Source organism: Ochotona curzoniae, unplaced genomic scaffold (assembly GCF_017591425.1).
Source record: "Ochotona curzoniae isolate NIBS_2020 unplaced genomic scaffold, NIBS_Ocur_1.0 contig_3332, whole genome shotgun sequence".
NCBI lineage: Eukaryota > Metazoa > Chordata > Mammalia > Lagomorpha > Ochotonidae > Ochotona > Ochotona curzoniae.
Genome location: NW_024465816.1, coordinates 3,899,650 through 3,917,670, shown reverse-complemented (window position 1 = coordinate 3,917,670; position 18,021 = coordinate 3,899,650). Strand labels below are relative to the sequence as shown.

General features: G+C 43.8%; 1 protein-coding gene across 4 annotated transcripts in view; it reads left to right on the top strand.

Annotated features, from left to right (window-relative positions):
* Window positions 1-18,021, top strand: part of MTUS2 (microtubule associated scaffold protein 2) — a 319,619-nt gene that overhangs the window by 247,491 nt on the left and 54,107 nt on the right. For 3 of the 4 annotated variants that reach the window (XM_040979842.1, XM_040979840.1, XM_040979841.1), the window contains one exon: window positions 15,847-15,913. In XM_040979842.1, the coding sequence (XP_040835776.1) occupies window positions 15,847-15,913 (67 nt within the window). Of the gene's footprint in view, window positions 1-7,480; window positions 7,541-15,846; window positions 15,914-18,021 lie in introns of those variants that run through there. The other variant, XM_040979843.1, reaches the window with a different exon arrangement.

Genomic DNA, 18,021 nt, shown 5'->3' with positions numbered 1-18,021 from the left:
GTGAGAGACTCTCTCAGGATCATTTCTCATGGTTTCCTTTGAGATGGATAGTGACACAGAATTCACACATCCTGAGGGCTTTCTGCAAACAGTAACAAGACTCACCGTTTTCTGAACACCAAAATACCTGTACCATTTTGGTCACTCAGTGGGACTCCTCTAAGGCCCAGTCCTGCATCTGTGAAGAGTGATATTCCTAGAATATGGCTGGTGTTGTGTGAAGAGGACCAAAGCACAGCAAGGGACTGGCATGTGCTGGGCATGACACAGGCAGGCAGTTATTACTGTGTAGAGTGTAGTACCATGGTATAAGAGCATCAAAATTTATGTGAAATCACAGCAAAGGGAAAAGTCACTCCTGATGCAGGGAACCAGTCCATGTCCTGGAGGAGGCGATGGGGTGCTGAGCAGGGAGCAGTTTGTTCCAGGAGACTTGACTCCAATTGGAGTGATTGAAGATGTGGGATGAATAAAGAATTCCAAATTTGAGGAAAACAAAGAAATCCTAACCCTGGGCAGTTAGACATTGACATGCACATGGTTTCTACTATACCAGTTTGCAAGGAATTCATGCATCTGTTTTTATATGTGCTTTGCAGAAGCCCCTGAACTAAACATTTGTTTTTTTTTTTTTTTGAACTAAACATTTGTATTCTAACCTGTGAAAACGTGGAGCAATGTTATAACTATGCTTGAATTTCTTTTCACATTTCCATTTGCTCAGATCTTTTGACTAGGTTAGAGCACAAGCTTATCATTGAAAAGCCCTTATAGCTAACAGGTCCAGCAACTGCATGGACTTAGCAAAGCATGGTGGCTTTGAAAATGATCTCAGTCTCATTCTGGTTTCATGTATCCCAACAGGCTGTGTGACCTTTAAGTCTTGTTTTTCTCATCTGTAAACTGGGGATGACAGACTCTGGGATTGGGAGGTTGAAGGGACCCAAAATCAGTGCATTAAAGGGCTGATCTCCAAGGTGGTGCTACAAGGAGGTAGCGGACGTGTTAGGAGGCGAGGCCTCCTGAGTAGTCCTTGAGTTGCTCTGGGGGTGCTGCAGAGGGAAATTTTGGACCCCAGTCTGTCTCTTCTGCTCCCTCTATGCATACTCCACCACAAGCCATAGGGCCTTCACCAGGGCCCGCATTAGGACATTTGGACTGTCAGCTTCTTAGAATGTGAACCAAATACACCTGACATAAATAAATACCTTGTCTCAGATATTTCACTGCAGTAGCAAAGAGTTGACTTATACAGTAACAGTGGTTACTAGCTTACAAGTGATATCAGATTGAGAACAGACACTAAGAATAGTGCCTGGAGTCTTGTCAGCTAATTCTCATCTTTAGTTATTGCTTCCAAACATGATGAGGTATACCATTAGGGTTTCTAACAGCTATGCTAAATACTTGCTCCTATTTCAGTGCAACAATATAACGGATGTAAAAGATCAACTTTTTAACGTTTCAAGAGCCAAGTTAAACCCTTATCTGATATGCCGACATCCCATGTGAGACCTGATTCATGCCCTAACTGCTCCACTTCTGATCCAGCTCCCTGCTGATGCAGTTGGGAAAAGCAGCAGAAAATGACCCAAGTGCTTGGGCCCCTGCCACCCACCTGGAAGACCCAGATAAGGCTACCAGCTGCTGCCTTTGGTCTAGTCCAGCCAGCCCCGACTTTAGTGAGGACATCTGTGGAGCAAACCAGCGAAGGGAAGATTCCCCATCTCTGTCTCAGAAATAAATCTTTAAAAATATATTTAAATGAAATACCAGAGCCAAAAATGCCCCTGATTTCATGAGCTTGCAAGATAATTTTTTCTTATACCAAATCATAACATTCTTAACCCTCATTATATTTGCCTTGGAGAAATTGAGTCTTTGTTTCACTAATCCAAGTGTTTGGGGGACCCCTTGGAGAATTATTAGAGGACGCCGTACCTGACCCTTAGCTTGCCACCATGTATAGGGACAAGTTTTCCTCCCTTGCAATGATTTTCATTGACTACTTTTCCTCTGCCTAGAATCTACACAGCCATCTACTAAATGCCCCAAGAGAAGGACCTAGGCCTTTTCACTTAGTCTGTGGCCCCATTCTGACTTCTTCATTGACTTCTCCAAAGGCTGGCTGGCTGGCTGTGGAAAGGGCCACTTTCTTCCAAGGAACTGTCACACCCCTTCCCCAAGTGACCTTCAAACGACAGTGAGCAGCAACCATGATCAGTGGTCTCCACTCAGAGTTCCTATCCAGCAAGGATAGATGACTCCAGCTCTGGAGCAGAGAATAGCTAAGATGGGCCTGGAGTACTTTCTTGTGTCTGAGAGCAAGACGGATGGAGTAATGGGTTGTGTCACAGGATATAGGAGAAAACTGGAAGATGGGATACATCTGAGAAGAATCATAAATGCAGTTAGCTAACACAGATGAGCCTAGTCACATTACAACACCAGCTTATACTTTCAAATGATGTCTTGAATAAGTTAGATAAAACGACAACTCCTAGAGCTACCACTACAACACCAAATCTATTCTAAAAATTAACACTGTGAAAGAAAGGACTAAACATTTATTTTGTCTTTTGCCTAAAACCTGTATTATGGGGTCTTTAAATAACCTCAATTGATAAGAACAATTTTTCTTAACAAAAATTTCAGCTAGTAAATGCAAGAAGACAAATGCAAGAATGCCATCTTGAAATCCCCAGTGAGACAGTTCAGGCATTATTTATTATCAGACCATTAGGTAGAAGCAGGTATTGTAGCACAGTGTGTTAAAATCACCACCTGCAAAATCCCATATCAGAGCCTGTTCAAATCCTGGCTACCCCACATCTGATTCCTCTTCCTGCTAACACTTCAGAAGGCAAAGAAAAATAGCATGAGATTGGGGGCCCTACCACCCACAGAGGGAAGCTGGATGGAATGCCTGGGTCCTGGCCTTGGCTTGGTCCAGCCCTGGCTGTTGCAGCTGTTTGCAGAGTAAATCAGTGGTGGAAGATGTCTCTGTCCCTCTCCCTCTGCCTTGTAAATAAATCGATCTTAAAGTTAAGAACGCACTGGGGCTTGTTGGGGAGTTTTAAAAGGCAGTGCTGGGATCACATCCTGAGGCTCTGCAGCTCACTGGAAATGGGACGCTAGACACTGTGCTTCCTTCCTGGTGGGATGCAACCTGATGCCTGAAGCATCACAGCTAAGCTACTGTTACCCTCCACAATTGAGCTCAGCTCTAACTAAGCCTTAAGAACTACATTTCACTTAGAGGGATGTAGGGACAAGTGCAATATTACAAGGAAGCAAAGTGGAAAATCCAGTCTCTGAGAGGTTTTACAGGGCAGGTGACCCAGTTTCTAAACAAATTAGTGACTTGGGAGAGAAAGGAGAGGTAGAGAGAAGTTGAGACTTAAAACATGGGTATGCTACATGAGTCTAGTCTGGGTCCTCTTTCCAACACTGGACCCTTCCTAAGAACCAGCAGAATCTTACTATGGGGAAGTTACTAGAAGCCAAGGATGCAGTGTCCATTGGTTTGGCATATAAATGCCATTGTGGTTATGTAAGCAATGGTTAATTATTTTTAGTAATGCTGACAAACAGATGTAGGACTTTCTTTGAAATTCTTTATCAGTGGAGTGGTGGGGGGGGGGAGGCGGAATACAGTGTAAGTGAAAACAAGATGACAAAATCTTAACAGTTGCCAAATCTGGATGGTGACTACACAAGGAGAAATTGTTTTTTGTTTGGTTTCTTTCTCTTTTGGGAGTTAGGGAGGGGGCTAGATCCCTCAAATCTGCCAAAATCCAAGACTATTGAAACTAAAACTTAGTTACGAATATCCTTTATATCAAAGTACTTTAAGCAAATCTTGGAAAATTGAATTTAAAAATAAGATCATTTGGGTGCACAAAAATGGAAATCTATGTGTAGTGCTTTTTCATAGTGTTAGAGATAAGTGCAACAGAAGTTCTTGTCTTCATGCAAGAAAGAATTCCAACTTGAGACAGAGGTTGAGGTAGCAAGACAACCAAGTTTCCACTGGGGGTCAGGCATGTGTCAGAATGATGGACACCTCCAGAAGCAATGTAAGAGATCCAACTCCAAGGGGAAAAGCTAAGGTCCCATCATGTAATGGAGAGAATGCACCTGGCGAGCCAGGCGGGCATCTCAGGACTGTTTCTACCCTCCCCCGCCCCCTGCTCCCTCTTCTCCTGGGCAGAGGGTTTGCTGGATGTGAAAAGGGCAAAATTCCTCCCACAATTCCATTACCCAATATTATCAAACTGGGTAGCCCACTTAGCCCAGTCTGAATTCTTGTAGAGTGGGTTTCTTGGGAAAAGGCTTGGACCAGCTTTAAAGATTCCAGGGTGTGGGCAGGACTGGACAGTGTAAGGTCCTGGGCTGTCTCCAAGGTGTGCTTTTGAGGTTGCCTCTTCCTTTCCACGTGTGCGTTCTTTCCTTAGTTCCCTCTCACACACATTGGCTGATTTCTGACATCCTGCCTTACAGTAATACACATTTTCCATGAACTTCTTGCAGCGCCCTTGGTTATATCTCTGTATGCATCTACTTTTATAAGATACCACTCAAGGACATTGGGTCATTTCTCAAATCTGAATTCAGATTTATAGGATGGAGTGAACACTGATGCTGCTCAGTGCCTTCTGGTCACACAGAGACATTGAACGTGATTTTCTTTGTGTGGCTCCTTCAGTCCGACCCTAATTTCCTGTGGGTGTCTATGATAGCTGGAGCCCACATCATCTCCCAAGATTCTTAGTACGATGTAATATAAATTCTAATTTGGAAATCGTCTCCTCTGGCAGGCTCTCTGCAGGAAGGTGATTTTTGCCTGAAGGAAGTGTTCTTTCCATCGCTGAGTAGAGCCCCCACAGCCCCTCTGGCTCCTTCCAGAATAAGGACTGGGCAGAATCCCAAATGAATCCAAACCACCACTTTAAATAATTGTCATGAGATGCACCTTCAAATCTACCAGCTTAACTATTTTTAAATGGCAAGTTCACTATCATGGATGTGTAAAGCGTTCTCCATAATTCCCTCTCACAAAGCTGAGGTGTTCACATTAAACAGCTCCCACGTTTCCCACACTTTGGCAGCCACTTCTCTGCTTCTTGTCTCTGCATTTGTCTCCTCTTCCTAGCTCACCTGACTGGAATCAGGCAATGATTGTCCTTCGGTTGACATTGTCCAGTTTCATCCGTGTGGCAGCCTGTGCCACCGGTCCCTTTCTTTTCAAGGCGGAGTAATATTCCACTGCACAGAGAGGCCGTATTTTGTGCATGGACTTTGGAGCCACTGCCACCTGCAGCCATTGTGACTCATGCTGCCATGCACAGGAATGTGTCAAGCAACTGCTGCTCACAACAGTTTTTCTCCCACACTTTTGTAAGGTCCAGCTCTCAGGCCAAGATTCAAGCTGCGGTCCTGTGAGCTCTTTGTCCTTTAAGGGGTCTGCCCAAGTTCACAGCCAAGGAGAAGGTGGTCATTGTGTTCCTGTGTACATCACTAGCCCGGTTGGTGGTCCCTGCCTTTTCCCTGCTACACTTGATTTCAAAGTAGTAAAAATAAACCGTGCTGGCAAGAGGCTAGCATGGGGAAATTTGCTGTCTTGCTCTAGTTTATCATCCCATTTTACCATCCCACAAGGGCCAGCTCCTGTTACATAAACTTCCTCCAAACTCCTTCAACTTCATGTCAAATGTGTAAAAGTTGATATATTTGCTTCACTCTTTAAATGTACTTCCCCCCTCCAACGGTGTCCTCTTTCTAGACAGTGCATGGTAATTCAAAACCTAAGAAGGTTCCCATATGCATGCAGGTACAATGGACGCTGAGTTGAAGAACCTTATGCATATACCTTTGCAGTATTGCAGGACAGAGAAAATACTGGGTCTAAGTATGTGTGTGTTTAAATTCTCATTGGTCCAGCAAAACTGACTCCCTGATGGATGATGCTAATTTATATGTTAGCTTTTAAAAGAAACATCTGATCTTCCTCTTTCAAGTTTAGAACAAAATCTCGGTTGTTCTTATTTGCTCGCCCAGTAGTTTTGTCCTCTCTACAAACAAATTTAAAGTAACCTATACTTCTTAATTAAAATCTGCTTGGAATATATAATCCAAGTTTGTAAAAAGTATCTAATTTTAACATCTGTCTGCTCATAACCTTAGGCAAATTTAGCAGCCAAGAAAGTAATTGTGTATTTCTGCATGAGAAAATATCAAAATTTCTCTTCTGAGGTATCAAGATATATAAAGTTACATCTTGTGGATGTTGGCATCAGTACTTCTAGGGTCATATAAATGTATTTTTTAATGACAAGTGTCTTTTTCAAAAATATACATATTGGTCTTCATGTTAAGAGAGAGAGAGGTCTTCCATCCCCTTGCTAACTTCCCAAATATCCACAATAAACATGCTTGAGCATAGCCAGAGCCTGGAGCCCAGAACTCAGTGTTGGTCTTCCCTGCGGGCGGCAAGAACCCAAATGCAGGATCTATTCCCTGGTGTCTCTCAGGGTATGCATTGACAGGAAGCTGGAATCCGAAGCCAAAGCAGGACTCAAAACGCAGGCCCACCTGGATAGGGGATACAGGTGTCCCCTAGCAGCGACTGAACCACCGAGCCCACAACGCCTGCCTCTCCAAATTTCTGTTGAAGAAAACGTTTACCCCGCCTCCCCCCACCCCGCCTGCCTCCCTTTGTAATTGGTAACTGTTTGGAAAAAATGCGAATTGCCCAGAAAGATCCAGTCTGCTAAAGGCATTATACGGGTTTGTGTAAGAGCAATATGGGTCCCCAAACCCCAGTGGACTTCCCGCCACTTGAATGGTCTGAGGTGTGTCAGCCTGGGAAAGGAAGGGTTAGCAATTGGTGGGTCCCATGGACAACAGATACCCTAGGAGGAGTTCCCTGGGAAGTCCTCTTCATCGCGTTGATAAACATTTCAGAAAAACAGCCAGAATCAACCCATCGGCTAGGGAGGCTTGGGTTTCCTCAAGCCTGGGCATCCCTGGAAGTCACTCCTTTTGTGTGCGCCTGCATCCGCCCCTGTCAGAGCACTGGGGCGCGTCCACACCCGAGCAGGAGGAGGCAGTCTTCTTCCACAGGAGGCGTCGGTAAACGCTCGGATCGGCTCCTCAGGCGACTCACCATTTGCTTTCAGCCAAGGATTCTGGTGGCCAAGCGACCCTCCCTCGCCTTGGTCCCCCTCCCTCCGTCGCTCCCGCCCGCCCAGCATCCCGCCGCAGGATCTGATGAACGCTGCTGCTCAGCTCTCCTCCTGCTCTGTATCTCCTTTTCCTGAAATCCCTCTGGTTCCCGTTTTCCCGACGTTATTAGGAGAATTACGGTAGCCGAGGGGAGCACATGGAAGTTGTGACAGCTCCCAGCGGCGCGCCCCTTTCGCGTGTGCCCGTGGCGCGGCTAAGGAATCACCGCTGACACGCTGAATGAAGCCAGCCTGCCGGGATGGGCCATTGCTGCTGCAAGCCTTATAACTGCCTTCAGTGCCTGGACCACACGGTACTACCATCCTCGCCTCTCTCCCTCTCTCCCTCCCCACCTCCTTTGCATGGGCAGGGGCAGCCTGAGCCAGACCTAGCCACCTCTTGTCTCTTCCCCGGCACGCCTGGGCGCTTTGTTGCTGAGCAGGAGGCTGCTACCCTGGTTCCAACGCGCTGAATTGCGAGTGGTATTCGGAAGCACATTCGCTCTCACATACTCTGCAGTGCCTTACATAATTGTGTCTTCCTGCAGCCTCCAATGGAACTGTTGCATTTTCCTGAAATAGTAGGGGCAGCACTGCCAAGAAACCCGTGGAATATTCTTGATGCACTTGAATGTACCTGGGAAACCTAAGAGGCTCTGTGGGGAATGTCAATTAGCCTGGCTTGTTTTTCCTGCCTCTAGGGCCAACTTTGAAAGTTTACTGCTGTTTCTTTGAAAAAGAATGTGGGGTTCCTGAGCATGGTGGTTCTGTACTTGTTTGCATCCTAGAGGGGTGACTGTGATAGAGGTTGAGAGTCTGAGGGTGGGTTCAAGTCTCTATGGGAAGGAAAACACACAGCCAGGAGACAAGAGAATTGTGTTTCAGTTTCAAAGCAAAGTCCCTCTTTGCCTGCTCCCTGAGCCTGCAGGGGGATTAGGATCTGTCTCTAATTTCACCACTAGAAATATATCTGCAAAAACTCTTGTCTGATGCATCTTATTATCAATCATTTGGATTTTCTCAAAGATGCATGAAACGGGACTCATCGGGGGTTATTCATAAGCTTCAAGGCCTGCTTTGCACTGTCCACATGGACATCAGCATCTAGAGAGCTTGAGGTCCAGTATTTGAACAGGTGAAGAAAAAAACATGCTTTAATTTAAAGTTCATTCAAAGGCGGTCACTTGGGAATGTCTTAGTTATCACTTTTACTTCTGAACTTTGGCTCAGAATAGGCTTGCAATGATCAAAATTTTATGCCACCAGACTAAATTTGTGTTCCTCGAACTTTAAGTCCCTCCCACATGCAGTAAATTGTATTAAGATTCACTTTAGTACCTTTTCCCCTCAAACAGCAATTTTACTGAGTTTGGCTTTTGCTGCCATGAATATGAACTACAATAATTATATATCTTATGCACTTTGAACAATTGAAATGCAAAACATTTGCTGTTATCTGCAAATCTAGCATTGAAATGATTAAACTTGTTCTCTGGAGAAACGATTGCAAAGAGGTGTTTAAGGAAGCCTTGTACCATAGTTACAATAAAGGGGAGTGATCTGCTACAAGTATGATATTACAAAGTTCATATTGCTAAACCCCGGTACAAAAGAAATAAAAGTGATTGCTTCTAGGCCATTTTGTTTGAGAAAATAGTTTTAACTGAATCCATCCACCTGTTTCAAATTGGTTCTTGATAATAATTATCCCAATGTTTTTAATGAATTCCCAGACTTTGGGGGGATAATCCAGTGCTATTTCACATGTCAGTAACTTACAGATGTCTTTGCTTTGAAATTTCAAATTCAACACAACACTTTCTCTGATGCAAACTAAAAAAAGACAAAACTTGTCATGAACTTGTTCATGATGCCGAGGCCCCTGGTTTTGTTTTTTTTTTACTTATGCATATTCAGGATAGTGTTTGACGTTTCATGGATATTTATTCAATGAAGATTTCCATTTTTAAAATGTTGTTCTGTTTAGTTGCTTACCCTTCAGGATAATTTTGTGGGCAGCATGCAAAAAATTGTGTATTGATTAAAACACTGCAAAAAGTTTATGGAAAATAGAGCAAAGGATAAATGGAAAAAGGTTGACATCTATGCAGAGTTTTTCCATAATGTACATTCCCATGAACTTTTTGAAGACCCATTGTGTTTGATAATTACCTTGTGAGCCAGGTTGATGGACTAGGTCCATGGTAGACTGTTTCAAACTCAAAGTCTTAGAAATCAGTGTTCCTTAGTTCTTCAGTTTATCAGTCCTAGCAATTCTAGTCTTTCAATTGGAAAGAGGTCTGACAAATTGAGAACTAAGTTATTTCAGATAACTCTTTGCCCAGCTTAGCAAGCCTCAATAAACTAAACATTCTCTCCAAACTTCATTGAGAACAAAATAGAAAACTATGATAGGAGCAAAAGGTATATTTAACAATTTAGTTACAGTGAAGATAAAGATATACTGGAAAATGTAATGACAATATAGTTTAAAGAATTGGTGTCAGAGAGGAGGCTAAGAGATTCCAATTTGAAGATGCTTCTTTAGCTTAATATATTGGGGGACATTATAGAATCTTGGCTAAAATAGAAAACAAAAACAAGTTGTTAAATAAGCAAGCAGCTTTTACAGGCTAATTGCACCTATGCATTTCCAACTTACAGAAAACAATCTGTTAACAATGTATTTCATGCTGGTTTTCTCGTTGCTGTGTTACAGGACTAGCAATGAATTTTTAAAAGGTATGGCTGACTCTGAATAGGTTTACCAGTTACTGGTTTGGTTGTGCTGCTTCCAGAAGCTCCAGAGGAAGAATGTATACTAAAATGGGGCACATAAAGCAACTGGACATAAGTACTAACTGTACCTGTTCTTGGGATTTAGTGAAAGAAATCCAACTGGAATCATATGCAAGTTTTCTTGGAGGGAAAAAAAAAAATGGAACTTGGATTATACTTTGAGGAGTGAGGTGGGACTTTATCAAGCTGAAGATAAGAATGTGGGTCACTCCAAGCAAGGAATGCATGGAAGAGGGTGTTTGTCTTTGTGATGATTTCTGAGAGTGGAAGCTCATGGGAAATTGAGCCCCTAGAGGAGGGGTAGAATTTTCAGCCTCTTAGCCAGACATTGGTTTTTCAGATTGAATTAATAGAAAATGACAGTTTCCTGGGTTTTGGAGCAAAGATACAGTCTGTAGAAAGGCACATCATTAGGTGTTTCCGAAGTTAAGGTATGACCCAGGAAGATCCCCAGGACTCCTAGAAGGTTTCCAGAGGATTTGTCCGCTTGGGGACAGTGCCTGTGAACTTGGCCTGGTTCAGCTTTGAAACTGATGACCTTCTTAAGGTGCTTGATATCAGGAGCTCGAGCAATGAAACTAGACATGTAAGCTAGAATTCAGAGGTCTAACTGGCCATGAGATGATTGGTAACAGGCCTGATACACATTGTCGTCTTTTAGAGTCAGGTTAAACCTCATGGGAAGCTTTGATGCGGGTGGGATTCAAGGGTGACTTCCATTCTTTGGACCCCAGTGGCATTAGCGCCTGTCAGTTCTGTGTCCCATCACCCCCTTGACTGACGTTGTACCATGGTTGCTGGCCCCAGTGATTGGCTTTTCTAAGCTCTCTTTACTGATCAGTCTACCTTATAGCAGACTGTCCTCTTGTACTTTGTGGACCGGTTCAGTTTGTTGCAGAGACTTGCAGTTTCGTTGCCGTGCTGTTCTCTCAGGGCCTGAATTACGTCTAACATTCTGTGTATAGATAACTATCACAGAAGCTAATCTTGTTTACATTTTCTCTAAATTCTTAGTAGGGGTGGGAATTGGGAGAAGGCACTTCTCTGTTCCTCCTAAGTGTGTACGGCTGTGCTCTGACAGTAACAGGTAGCTCAAGAAGGCACTGGGAGCAAGGTAGAACCCCCGGAGGGCAGGAAACTTCAAGTGACTCAAAAATACTTAAGTCCACAACAAAAAGCAGTGACTTGCAGGCTGTGACAAAACTGCATGACGTCATCTTTTTGAACCGAAATAAACTTCTTTTGATTCCATTTTCCATGACCTGATGGAAGTGCCCTCCTGCATAAGTAGTTTAAAGATCACAGCACTGGCTCCTTGCCTCCTCCTGCACTTACGTACTCTGGGGATCCAGAATTGCACAGAGATTTTACTTCTCCGAAATAGCTTTTTTCTTGCACCCCATTACTCCGTCCATTTCAACTGCATGTTAGCAAACGAGATTATGTTGTGGTAGCCCCTTATTCATAATGTTCTCCTTCCCCATATATACAAGGACAAAGGCTAGAATTATGCATTTTTAAATTTAGATATTCTGATTTCTCTCAGTGCAACCTTGGACTGTGCTAACTTTTCACGCAGACACTGAAGTATTAGAGAATATTGAATGTTTGCCCTTGACTGATCTGTGTTAAATTTTGTTTCAGAAGAGAAAAGCAAATCATGATATAGAAACCACAGTGGCCTTAGTGTTAATTTTATGTGGAAGAAATAAAACTTATTGATTAGCTCTTGGAGAGTGAAAGAGAAGACCTCAACTAGTAGGGTGACAAAGATCCCCCAAAAAACCTCTGGTACTGTTTTGTATCATTGATTCTTCTTATCTGGGGTATTCCTTTTGTATCCTCTGGACTCAGTTTCACTGTCCCAGGTAGCATTGCCCCCACTGAGTTTGACTTATTGCTGTGTAATTGTTTATGCACTGACTGTGAGAAGAGCTTTTTGAAGGTAGGCATAATGTCTACCCAGCATATGTGAGCTCGGCAATTGTTTTGTGTAAGTGTCCTATTGCTGGAATCACCAGGAATGAGGACACCTGAGTTTCACCTAACATTCCAATTCAATAAACAGACTGTTCGCTTGGTTTCTCCTTCAAGGACGAGTTTGGGCAACTGATACCCAAGTGTGTGATCACACAGATGATGCTAATGAGGAAGGGCATTTTCACTTCCCGTTACCAACAGGTTCACATGGTAGCATCAGTCATCGGCACAGATGACCCCCACTGACCAAGCATGTTAAAATAACAGAGTGTGGCAGGCTTGCTTGGGGCATGTCGACACATCTAGTTGCTTGAAGTTAATGAAATGATTAGTGGGTTTCATGCCTTACTAGGTTTCTTAAGCTAGGAAAGCCAAAAAGGCAGCATTTTCGAAGATTTCACAAAAAGATTAGCATGGGGAACCATAACTAGAAGAAGTACTGGTTTCCTGTGGCAGTCTTTCTATAGTATGCATTGGGTGAGAGGTAGAGGATGTCTCATTGGAATAGCTCATTTTGGATTCCCTTTGGGAATGAGGTACATAAACCAGGGCAAAATGAAGAGAAAGCCAGCGAGACAGGTTCATGGCCAAATGAGAGAGGTAGCGAAGATGATGCAGCTGCTGGCGTGGGACTCAAAGGTTTTCAGAGTGTCCATGTGCAGTTAAGCCTGTCCCAGAGTAAACAGTCATTTTAGAGGGATGGCCTCCTTAGACCCTGAGATTTCTGGATTGTGTCACCAGAAGAGTTTAGATAGTTAATACTGAGTTCTATTTTTAGCCCTCCTGAGTGAAAGCAGGAGCTCATGTGTTTGGCACCGATTAGAATTTTCCACTCATCTTTGTAGGGAAATGCTGATCTAACCCTAGGTGTCTGAGGAGGCCTTTGTTGTACATTACTCATGTCAGTGCCCAGACCTGGCTTACAGGAAATCCTTTGAGGTCCTTTCCAAGGGAGTCCTGGGTGGCGGACCCAACCTAAGATGACTGCTGGATTCTCGAGCTACCATGGAAAGAGGGATGTCATTTGGGGCAAAGTGTATTAAGTGGAAATTTCCTTTCAATTTATCACCTCTTACCTAAGGAACAGGGTCGTTGTGGTCATAGCTGCTGACGTCATTCTGGTTTGGCATGCAGGAGACAGAAAGTATCTTGATGCACAGAATTCATAAAATAGAACAATTGATATGGTTTCAAAAACAAACACTTAAGGAAAAAGGCTGTCTGCAGACTGCACTGGTTGGCTGGACTGAGTGAGCCCCAACTGAGCTGAGCCAGCACCTTGGCAGGGATATATGTTCAGAAGCCATTGGCAAGGTCCTTCTAGAAGCTGTTCAGGAAACTCATCCTCCCCATCGGAAGTTACAGCCCCAAACAGACTGAACTGAATTGGATCCAAATACTGGAAATAAACAGACGTGTATTCACAGACTGATGCCAAAGATCAAGACAGGTAGTTCAGATGGTCTGGAAGGGTGAGACTAGAGCCAGGGACATTTTTCATGGAGATGGAGTGTTAAGAGGCTTGAGAGTATGCCCTCCTTATACCATCTCCTTGAGCTCAAGACCATATTCAGACCCAACCTCAACACTGTCATCATCCTTCATGGTCCACTTCCGCGGAACTGATGGTGACCAGACTCCAGATTAGATAATAGAGATATGTAGTTATTTCTGTTCAATGATGGTTGTCCTCTGGCTGTGTCTAAATCATAGCAGCTCTCAATCTCACTTCAGTGATGCTATTTCTGGACTGATAAGTGTAGGATTTCAATGCTCTGGCCTATGTTTTGAAAGGATATGAGTGTTCAACAGTATTCTTGCTGGTAAACGTTAGTTGTGATTTTCAGTGTCTTTTAGAGTCAATACTGAAATTATTCCTCTGAATAATACCACAATTTCTTAATTTGCACAAACAAGTTGATTCTCAGCAGGCCGTATTATGCTGTTGATGTCCCTGTGATGAATCTAATTAAAACTTTTTGGGATTCCTCAGTCTTTGAACCATATTAAAACTTTAAGAATCAGGGCAGAGTCAAAAAGGTATGTGTGTGAATTCTAGACAGATTTAATAGTTAACATAGAAAAGCACCTATTATTTATAGAATGTTACCTAGTTGTAAGTAGAAAGGAAACCATAGACCTATAACTAATACTTAGATGAGCTTTCTCAAGATGGAGCACAGTTAGAATTACATCAAGTGTATTCATTTATTTAGCCCTCATGCTTTCGTGTGAGGGGGCATGGCATGGAAATATTGCTGTTTAATATTTTCAAATCTATATACTCAGTTATTGTTGGTCCTGACACTTAGGGAAAACTGGGATGCTCTGGGCTAGATGCAAGGAGAGGGCTATGGAAAGGACTGGTCGGGCAGTGTTAGTCTGTCCAGGCTGCTGTAACAAAGCATAAGTTGTGTGGTCTTTAAATGATAGAATTGTACTCCGCACAGCGCTGGGGACTGGGTATCTAAGATCAGGACTGCAGCAGGTTCAGTGTCTGGTGAGAGGCACTTTCTCATTGAACCGTGTGTGGAACAAAGCAGCCCTCTGACGCCTGTTTGGTAAGGATGCTAATCCCATTCATGTGAAGCCTCTTGGTATCTCCTTATCCTGATACCACCACCTTACAAAAGTTAGGATTCCCATCATGAACTTTGGAAGGAACCTCAAAGGATGGAGATAGTACCTCATTTTGTTAGGAGAACCATTGGCTGGTAATTGCTGATAACTGTGGCTACAGTAGCTCTGTTTATTTTTAAAACAGTTTTACAATTGATTATCATGTCATTGTTCTGCAAAAGCCCTTTGGAGACCCTGGGGCTTACTCATCAACCTAAAGTAGCACCTTTGTTGTCCAGGTTTGAAATGCGACAGATCAGAGATGAGCCTGTGAGAACCACCAGTTCCCACTGAGCACGGATCTGCTGAAACCACAGGGCAAAGTCCATGATAAAGGACGCACACTCACAAGGCCCTGACGCCATGTATGCCAGGCAGAGGGTCCACATGTTAGCCAAGACCCCTTCTCTGGGAGTCCGTTTGTCTGGGAGTGTATTCTATAGGACGAGCAGGGCTTCCTTTGAAAGCTTGTATATTTGTGTCTTTTACTTGAAGTTTACCTTTCCTAGAGCTGATTGGTAACAGCATCGTACAGAAACTGTGGGTGACTCAGTAGCCCTGATTACGAATTGAGCCTATCTCCCGCTACTTCAACTGTTTTATGGTACAGAATGCATTTGATTTGAAAATAACTCATTTGGTTACACATGAATTAATTGCACTAAGTAATGATTTGAGTGTGAGATTTCCTCTTGTTCCCTCTACTGATGCTGATAGAACAGGAAAGGAAACCTTCAGGATTACCGTTGGTCTTGTTATAAAGAGAAATGTTACCTTCATTATCTACTAGGTAGCTAATCTGATGTGGACCAAAGCATGAGTTTAAGAAGACAGTTAATATAGCAAGTATTTTCCTTTCAGAAAGTAAGGCAAAACAAAAAACTAACCATACGACTGATAATCAGTATAGAGTGACATGACAGATTAATGTGTAGCACTTAGATGTGCAAAGAACTGTTGCAGAATGACATGGGAATGTCATGTAGACAAAAGCACAACCGTGGGCATTACTAGTGTTACATTGCAAGCTTTGCTATTTGAACGTGATTGAAATGAATGAATCAGACTTGATTTTTAAGTTTTGAATATATGCTCATAATGAGAAATAATCTTAAGAGTTGGGCTTGTAAATTCTATTTCCTTAATATAAGTCATTGAACATGTGAAAGTGTTGATGTAGCCTAAAACTAGGGGACTCTCTGTGTCCGTTTTGTTTTTTCAGAATGCAAGTGCCCTTGTGAAAGAGAAAGAGCTGTCAATCGAACTTGCAAACATCAGGGATGAAGTTGGTAAGTAGGGCATTTAAAATGAGGTGCATAAAGAATGTCTTTTCCTGATGGGTGTGAATGTGTAATAGCAGCAACTGTGTCTCCCGTCACAAGCCAGAGTAAACCTGCCTGATGAATGAACAGCTTCCCAGCACAGCGGTGGGCTGCTGGAGCTTTGCAGGGAGCTGTAATTTCTCCGTCTCTTGCTATAGAGACAGCTTCCTAACAGTTCACAGTGGAGCTAATCAAGCCTTGCCTCTGGCCTTCGAGGATGGCAGAGCAAATATCAGTCAGTGTTGTTGGCAGAGAGAAGTGCCCTGCCGCCTGCCTTGCCCCGTGCAGGCACCCTCCGATAATGTGGTGGGGATATGGCGGGGGAATGTCTGCAAGATGCAGGTGTTCCATCACTTCCTGCAACAACAGACGCAGCCCTGGAATACTTAGGGATCTAGAACAAGGCCAAGAAATATAAATCTGGCTGAATTGAAACCAGAAAGATTTATGCCGAATTCCCCAACCTGTGGCCAATGGGAGGGTGTGGTTCGGGCTGAACAGCAAGTGGCCTTGCTAGTGCGAGAATCATCCCCCAGCTCCCGGGGTTTTGCTAAGTAACCAGCCTGCACTGGAGTCCGAGGACCAGGATGCTTGTTTAACAAATCCTCAATCCTTGACTCCGTTCTCTCTTAACCATTGGGTATTGTTGCCTTGGGAATGAGCCCACAACAATGAGGAGTTAAACATGGCCTCTTCCCATTGGCCTGCTATTCCTGCTTACCAGGAAGCGTTCTTGTGTCTTGTATAATATTTATGGCTTCCTGCGTTAGTTACCCCAACTTGCTTGACAGGTGTGATGCATACAGACAGATCACACTCCCCAGGGAACCATAAACCCTAAGGTGAACAGTGGATGGAACATTGAGTTCTTATGCAGCTTTCATCACCTTTCTCCCTCTACCCCTCTGAAAACTTTTTTCCTCCCTTGAGAATTTTGTGATGTCTTACATCATTGGAGTAGGTCAGCAGTAGTCTCGTCTCCCCTTTAAGAACAGGAACCCCTATGGGAAGACAGTAAATCGAATTGTCTTCTTCCCAGTGTGCTTGTGTGATCTGGAGGGGCTGTACCTCATATCATCACGACTGCCATCACCACTACCACTACCATCACCATCACCATCACCTCCTCCTCCAGGCCAGGAACCCAAGGGGGTTGTCTCACATGAGGTCTTTTCTAAGTTAAAGCCAGAAAAGGCGATGGCAGAGTTTGTGTGGGCAGCCAGGGTGTCAGCTTCCATCTCATGGAAGCTGAGTCATGCTTCTTCCCATCTGCTATCTAGTGGGTGTCACCCCTGACCATTCTCAGTAGCAGGGTGACCTCATTGCTGGAGCTCCCCGCTTTCAGCCTCTGTGCTGTCCGACTTCCCTGTCCAAGGTGCCTGCCCCTCCTGAGTCACTCACATTCTTAGTGACACAGATTGGGAGTACCCCACTTTTCTGTTAAGGGAAGCCCCTGCACACCCACCAAGGAGGACTGAGCCCAATGCATGGTTATTCTCTTTCCTCTCCAAGGAGGTCTTCCTATCCATTCATCAGTGGAGCCCTGGCTTTCCCATGTGACCACACTGATGTGGATGCACTCATGAGCACACACTCTGAAATGTCTCTTCATAAATGACTCCCCAAGGTCCTGCTGCAAAAAAATTCTTTCCCCCTCTTCCCTTGGACAGAAACTGTCTTATCAGTAGGAAGTTTCTCCATCCACAGCTCATTAATTGCAAAGAATCATTCTTTTCAGCCTCATTCTGCTTAGACCCTGCACCTTTTGGTCAGGATTCTGGGACTTGTTCCAAGTGAAGCTGTGGAGGACCCTTCACATCAGTTTAAGTAACTCAAAGATAGAGAAAGCTGTGACCCTGGGCATTGACCCCTCTGGAATCATAGCCCCACTCTCCAGCATGGCCCATAGTGACAGTGCAGGGTTCCCAAAAGCAAAGGATTGAAGTTCCAAGATTTTCCACTGGCAGTGACCATGGTGTCTCAGTAATTTTTTTTCTTCAGAGTCCCAAGACCAAGTAAGTACTCCACAGCTCCCTTTATTTCATAGGTAGATCTAAACAGCTTAAATTTGTGTC